The 6483-nt window shown below is 44.9% G+C and overlaps 1 protein-coding gene across 1 annotated transcript; it reads left to right on the forward strand.

Annotated features, from left to right (window-relative positions):
* The first annotated feature begins 812 nt into the window (after positions 1-812).
* LOC142402883 (nuclear receptor subfamily 2 group F member 1-A-like) lies at positions 813-5971 on the forward strand. The gene is made up of 4 exons (XM_075488773.1): positions 813-1251; positions 4826-4845; positions 5302-5360; positions 5503-5971. Exons 1-4 carry the CDS (start codon positions 813-815, stop codon positions 5969-5971), a joined length of 987 nt encoding a protein of 328 aa, XP_075344888.1.
* Positions 5972-6483: the final 512 nt, after the last annotated feature.

Raw genomic sequence — 6483 nt, forward strand, 5'->3', positions numbered from 1 at the left:
GATACTGCCTCCCTAAATGGCTGACTGAGATCTGCCCTGGATCTGGTCCCCGGACACCTCCATGCTCTGATCTCCGGCAGCTGGCTCCTCTATCTTCCTCCACCTGTCGCCTCCCGATCCCTGCCCTCCAAGAGTCCGCACCGTCGGCGTCGGAAGCAGCCTCCGCGGGAGCAGCGGCGGCGGCACGAGCGCCGATCGGTCCCCGGCTGCGAGCAGCGGCTCCGACCTCCTCCTCTTTCTTCTCCTCCGCGCTCCGACTTCCTGTATGTCTATACATCTTTTACACTCCTAGGTCTCGGACCGCGTGTGTGTGTGTGCGTGCATGCGTGAGTGGGGTGCAGTGTGCTGAGCATGCGGGTGTGTGTGTGTCCGGTATGTTATTCTCCTGAATGCCTCTCCCGAAAGCCTTATTTGCCGTTTCTGATCTTGCAATTTGAAGCGGTAGAGAGGAGGGGAAGGAAGGGGGCGGGGGGGAAGAAGAGGCGAGAGAGAGGAGAGAGGGGGAGAAATAGAGAGGCGTGGATATTGGGGAGGCGCAAAAAAAAAATCTTTCGTCGCCCCTTCCCCCTCCATAAAAAAAGAAAAATAGGGAGAGGAAAAAAAATTAAAGAAAATAAAGAAAAGGGAAGGAGAGGCTCCAGCCAGCAGCGGCGGCGACGGCAGCCGAGGCGGAGGCAGGAGGCAGGCACTGTCCCCTCACTCCCCGCTCGCCTCCGGTGCCCGGACGCCCGCCTTCCCCCGGCCCCCCGCCTCTCTCTCTGGCAGCCCACAGTGAGACGCACCGCTCCCCAGCACGTCTTTGAGCCCGAGATATGGCAATGGTAGTTAGCAGCTGGCGAGATCCGCAGGAAGACGTGGCCGGGGACATCTCAAAAGGCCCCAACGCCGCAGCGCAGCCGGCCCGAGAGCAGCCGCCCCAGCAGCAAGGGGGCTCGGCCGCCCCACCCACTCCCAGCCAGCCGGGACCCCCCTCCACGCCGGGCTCGACCGGAGACAAGGGTCCGGGCCAGCAGGGCTCGGGGCAGATCCAGCACCACATCGAGTGTGTAGTGTGCGGTGATAAATCCAGCGGCAAGCACTACGGCCAGTTCACCTGCGAGGGCTGCAAAAGTTTCTTCAAGAGGAGCGTCCGTAGGAACTTAACTTACACGTGCCGTGCCAACAGGAACTGTCCCATCGATCAGCACCACCGCAACCAGTGCCAGTACTGCTGCCTCAAGAAGTGCCTCAAAGTGGGCATGAGGCGAGAAGGTGAATATTTCTTCTGTACTATCGCTCTCTCTCCCTATGGCGATATATACGTGTGTGTGCGAGACGCGTGCATATATATATATATATATATATTTACAGCTCTCCGTGGCGATCTAGGTCTCTATATTTACATTGTACATGTCAATCTCTCCCTGTGCCTGCACTCCATCTGGCAGCTTTGCACCAGGTTTTGTTGTTATTGTTGATGGTGGTCGGTGTTTTCTTTTGCTTTTGGGTTTGTGCCCACTGCCCTCCTCCTGCTCCTCCCCACTCCTTTCCCCAGCACCGCCACACTCTTCCCTTCCCTGCTCATTGTGCTGAGAGTTTATTATTATGATTGCTCACTAAATATTTATCATTTAGCTGCTATCTGTGCGTGTGTGTGTGTGCGCACGCTTCTGTGTGTGGATGTGGTTTTGTCTATTGTTGGCATGAGACCGGGTGGGTGGGGAGAGATACATCTCTCTGTACGAGATGTGCTTCCATTCAGCTTCCTCCCCCCACTCCCGCCCTATCATTTATTTTTAAACCCACAACACTTCTCGGTAGATCTATTCCCAGCCTGAAAGAAAGATGAAAGACGTGTAAGTAGGAAAGGAAAAAAAAAAAAAAAAGAGAGGGGGAAATGTTCTAATGCATCTCTGCTTCCCTGTGCTTCCCAGTGCCCTGGGGTGTACTTCTGTACGAAATTTGGCCTTGTTTTCACTCCATGCGTTCAAAGGAAAGTTTGTGAGTGAGCCATTTTTAGCACGCTTCTCATTTTATTTATTCATCAAACTCCACCCTCTCCTTAAAGCCTACATAAAAATTGTGATTTATAACCTGTTTACCAATCCTTCTCATTTTAGCAGAATTCGTAGTCTGCATCTGGCAGCGGGCTCCTGAACATTTCCAAGTGCTTCTTTATTTATTTGTTTTTCTTCTCCTTTCCAAGAGTTGCTGTGGTTTTCTATGCATTAAGGCTCATTTTTGCGTAGGAAGATTTCCTGCCCTCTTTTCTCCTTGAAATATATTTCTCGGCTTACAGTTAAAGTTTATCCAGGGACTGTTGTTAAAGGTGTCTTAGAGTCACATCAGCGAAACAGGCAATTTTGTGGAATGGGGATTACTAGTGCCTTAATTGGTTTTAAAATTATATTTTATATGACACACACACACAAGGAATGGAGCTGCTCCAGATCGGAAAGACCTTGAAAATATGACGACTTAATTGGTAGCTTCAGGGACTGTCGGTAGATGTCTGGGAAAATAAGCAAACAAACTTAGAATTATGCTTGCAGTTAATTGAAAAATAACTAAATAACTGCCAAGTTTAAAAACAGATTAAAGAGGGAGAGGTGGGCTGGAGGGCAGGAGAAACGTCCAACCTGGGACACTTGGAGGGCTCGGTGGGAAACAGACGTGCTCTGCTAAATTCGAATAAAAGAGAAAGTTGAGAAAATATGGCACGCCAGAAAGATTAATTATTTGTGTGCGAGAGTGTGCGTGTGTAGAAATAAGCCCCATCCACACATTTCCCCTTTTGACTAAACTTGTTTTCATTGCTTAGCCAGAGGGGAATTCATGGGAAGCCTTTCTCGGTCATCCAACTTTTAAACAAACTTTGACTGATGGAAAAGACATTTTTAGGCATATTGCTCTAAGTCCTTTGCTAAGGACTAAGTATTTAAAACTGGCATGGATTTCTCCCGTTGTGGTTTTTATTTTTGGGGTCCAGATTATATATTTAATCCGTAAAATTCTGTACACCATCCAACGACTGGGTCATAACCCAAAACCTGCTTCTTTCTTGCTCCTTTTTTTTAAAAAATTGTTAATTAATGCACCTACCTTTTCCTTGTAATAAATAAAAGTTTCCAGGGAGGGACCAAGCTAGATAGCATAAATCCAATAAATCTATTTGCAGCTCAATAAGAACTTAGATTTGTATTTAGATGCCAGATGATTACATCTATATTTTCTGAACACTAAAGTCTTCTGAACACATAACATGAAATACATTCCCACTACTACAAAAGAGAAGGCTGGAGTGTGCTGAACAGTAATGGTTATTTATTTACATAATTTCTTTTCTATAGACTGCAGGAAGAAATATAGAGCTTTTCCTTATTTACACACTGCCATATAAAAAAGTGAGGCACACAGAGTTTTCACATTAAGCTACTTTCTTAGATGGGATAATAATTCACTTTTGGTAAACATGTATTGCATTATTTCTTCCATGGATTTCACTTCTCTGAACTCAATGATCTAATTGAGCTTTGCATCCTTTAATTATTATTTTTTAATCTCATTCTAAAGGTAGAATTAAGCCTTCCCACTGCAACCTTTAAGGATGCGAAATAAAATCCAAATAACCACATATGCCTGACTATTTAAAATAATTAAAGCTCAATAGATATTATCGGCATGAGAAAATCCTAAGTGTTTGGAGGTCTAAAGCAAATCCCAATATATACTTTTCTCCCCCTGTCTGTCACCTTTCTAGCAAGTAACTTCCCCATCTACATTGCCCAGTGACCTTCAGTATAGGTGCACTTATCGTAAATATCTGATAAATATTTTACTAACCTTAAGGGTATGACATATGGGGCATTAAAAAAAAAAGTTCTGCTAGGGTGTCAATAAGACCCTTTCATATTACATTGTTTAGAAGTTGAATAGGATCATAATGCATAATGGGCAGATAATACATGTAAAATAGTAAGATATATGTAAGTACAGAGTGTGATTTTTGGCAATCAACATATGAACAGGCCTGGGTTTTTGATATATATTGCAAACAAGAACAGCCCAATGCTTTCATGTATATATCTATATCTATATATTTTATATATATATATATGTTGCAACCTAGTGCTTTAGATGTTGCAAAATATCATTGCATTAAAGGTACAATATGGATTAGTGGAACAGTCTGGCTCAGATAACTCTATATCTGAGGGATGCCAAGTCTGCAGTTCAGGTCAAAGGTTCTCCAGTTCTTGAATTATGGCTTGTTTTCATTGTATTTTTGCTCGAGACCATATTATTGTAGATGAAGGTGTTCAGAAATCTTTGTAAAGCCAGTTCTTGATATAGAAAGACATAAGCTAAAAAAATGCAGTTGTTACAGACTTTTTCTTTGAATCATTTGTTGTGTCTTTCCAGGGTCATAATTCTACATTCACAATTTTGTAATGTCCTTTTGTGGCCATTAACATGCATTAATTTATACACAGATCTATGTATTAGCAAAGTCTGGCTTTGATCTGTGTTAAACTACACTGCCAGCTGACTGCTCCTCCGTGATCCTTACATTTTTAAAAATATTTATTATTAATCTGTGAAACAATGTAGATAATCGAACTATGGAGGCAAACCCACCACGTTTCTTATGACTGTAGTTTTCTGTGCAAGTCTCTCAATAAGCAGTTGATGCACAATTATCCACTGCTTTGGGTTATGCATGCACAGAGATGGGGGGGGTGTGAGTATGTGTGTGTACATGCACACACACAAACGTGTATATGTATAAATGTATAGATTTGAAGGGTTCCAGTTTATGCTCTCAGATTAGTATGCATTTGCCTAGATCGTATCATTCTGCAAAGTGTGAGGGATATATTTCTAGCTATACACATGAAATATACATATATATGAAGGATATATTTCTGGCTATATTTAGGCAACATTCTCCCACTACTGCCATTTCTAGCTTTTTATCTGATAGCTGCAGATGTCTGCTTAGAACAGCCCTGCAGTAACTGAGCCATATTCTGCTAGATTATTATACAGTTTACAAAGATGTGAACAATTTTCAATTACTTGATCAATTACTTGTCATTTTCAATTTCATCAAATCAATTTCAATTACTTGTACAGATACAAGAACCCCCTTTCTCTTCAGAATTGTTCTGCAGATTCCATGCAAGCCACTCCAAATCCTGCGGACCCAAGCATTTGCCTTGATCTAATTTGCAGCCATGCCAACAAGTTTCCATTGTGTGTATGTAATTTGTGTGTGTGTGTGTCCCGTTTTATTTAACGGAGGCTGTTCCTCGTTTTCAGAAGTCCAATGAAGTGCTCCCTGGAGTTGGGACTACACTCACCGGGTCGGAGTGGCGGGGGTGGGGCAGACACCACACAGTAGCCCCCTGGAAATACACACGGGGGGTGCGGCCCGGACAGCCTCCCTGCACGGACAGGTCGCGCTGCTCCCTCCCCTCCCCCCCACCCGCCCGGGCCGCATTATTTATTTGCGCGGTACAGGAAACACAAAGAGCGTGGGCGTCAGGTGTTCCCCCTCCTGGGTGGGCGCGGCGAGCCGGGGGTGCCTCCCCGACGGGATGCGGTGGTGCTGCCCGCTTCCCCACCAGTAACTGCTCCCCTCCTTTCCCCGTCTGCCTGCCTCCGCGGCTACCCCTCACCTGTCTCCGCCTGTGCGGTGGCCCGGGCAGATGGCTGCGGTCTGTCGGATGCTGCGTACATCGAGAGCCTGCAGGAGAAGTCGCAGTGCACGCTGGAGGAGTACGTGCGAAGCCAGTACCCCAACCAGCCCAGCCGCTTCGGGAATTTGCTGCTGCGGCTGCCCTCGCTGCGCACAGTCTCCTCCTCCGTCATCGAGCAGCTCTTCTTTGTCCGCTTGGTAGGTAAAACCCCCATTGAAACTCTCATCAGAGATATGTTACTGTCTGGGAGCAGCTTCAATTGGCCATACATGTCCATCCAGTGTTCCTAAAGCCCGGCCCGCACCCCCTGTAGAGACGCTGCGGAGCGGCACAGGAGGGAGCGCACGCACCAAGGGGAAGTCGGGGTACGGGACACGGACAGTAAACAAAAGAAAGGCCCGAGTAGGATAGGATATATTGCCGTGTTTGGGAGGAAAAGAAAGGACCTTGTGTCTGTGGAGACTTTTGGAGAGGAAAAAATAATAATAAAAGAGACCAAAAGTAAAAAAAAGAGAACCGAGGGTATTTTAATAAAATCAAAAGGACGATAATGAATCTTCCAGGATTTATTGTGGACTGATGTGGATACATGCTGTACAGAAACTTACCACGAACATTGTTAATAATTTTGTAAAATATTAGTCTTTATTTTCATTTTTGGGGTAAAACTTAAACCATCATATGCACATAAAGGAAAAAAAGAAGAATTAGGGGAAAATAACATTTTCTAAATAATTATTGATAAAAAAAAAGGTCTGTGTCTATGTATCTATATCTGTTTTGTATTTTTTCTGGTTCCAAA

This window comes from Mycteria americana (genome assembly GCF_035582795.1).
Source record: "Mycteria americana isolate JAX WOST 10 ecotype Jacksonville Zoo and Gardens chromosome Z unlocalized genomic scaffold, USCA_MyAme_1.0 Scaffold_18, whole genome shotgun sequence".
Classification (NCBI taxonomy): Eukaryota; Metazoa; Chordata; class Aves; order Ciconiiformes; family Ciconiidae; genus Mycteria; species Mycteria americana.

Bases quoted from the DNA above. Each gene is read 5' to 3' on its own strand.
- LOC142402883 (XM_075488773.1), top strand. From the start codon at position 813: ATGGCAATGGTAGTTAGCAGCTGGCGAGATCCGCAGGAAGACGTGGCC. The intron at 4,846-5,301 runs GTGAGGGATATA...CCTCGTTTTCAG, and splicing joins ATCGTATCATTCTGCAAAGT to AAGTCCAATGAAGTGCTCCC. The intron at 5,361-5,502 runs GTGGGGCAGACA...TGCGCGGTACAG, and splicing joins ACCGGGTCGGAGTGGCGGGG to GAAACACAAAGAGCGTGGGC.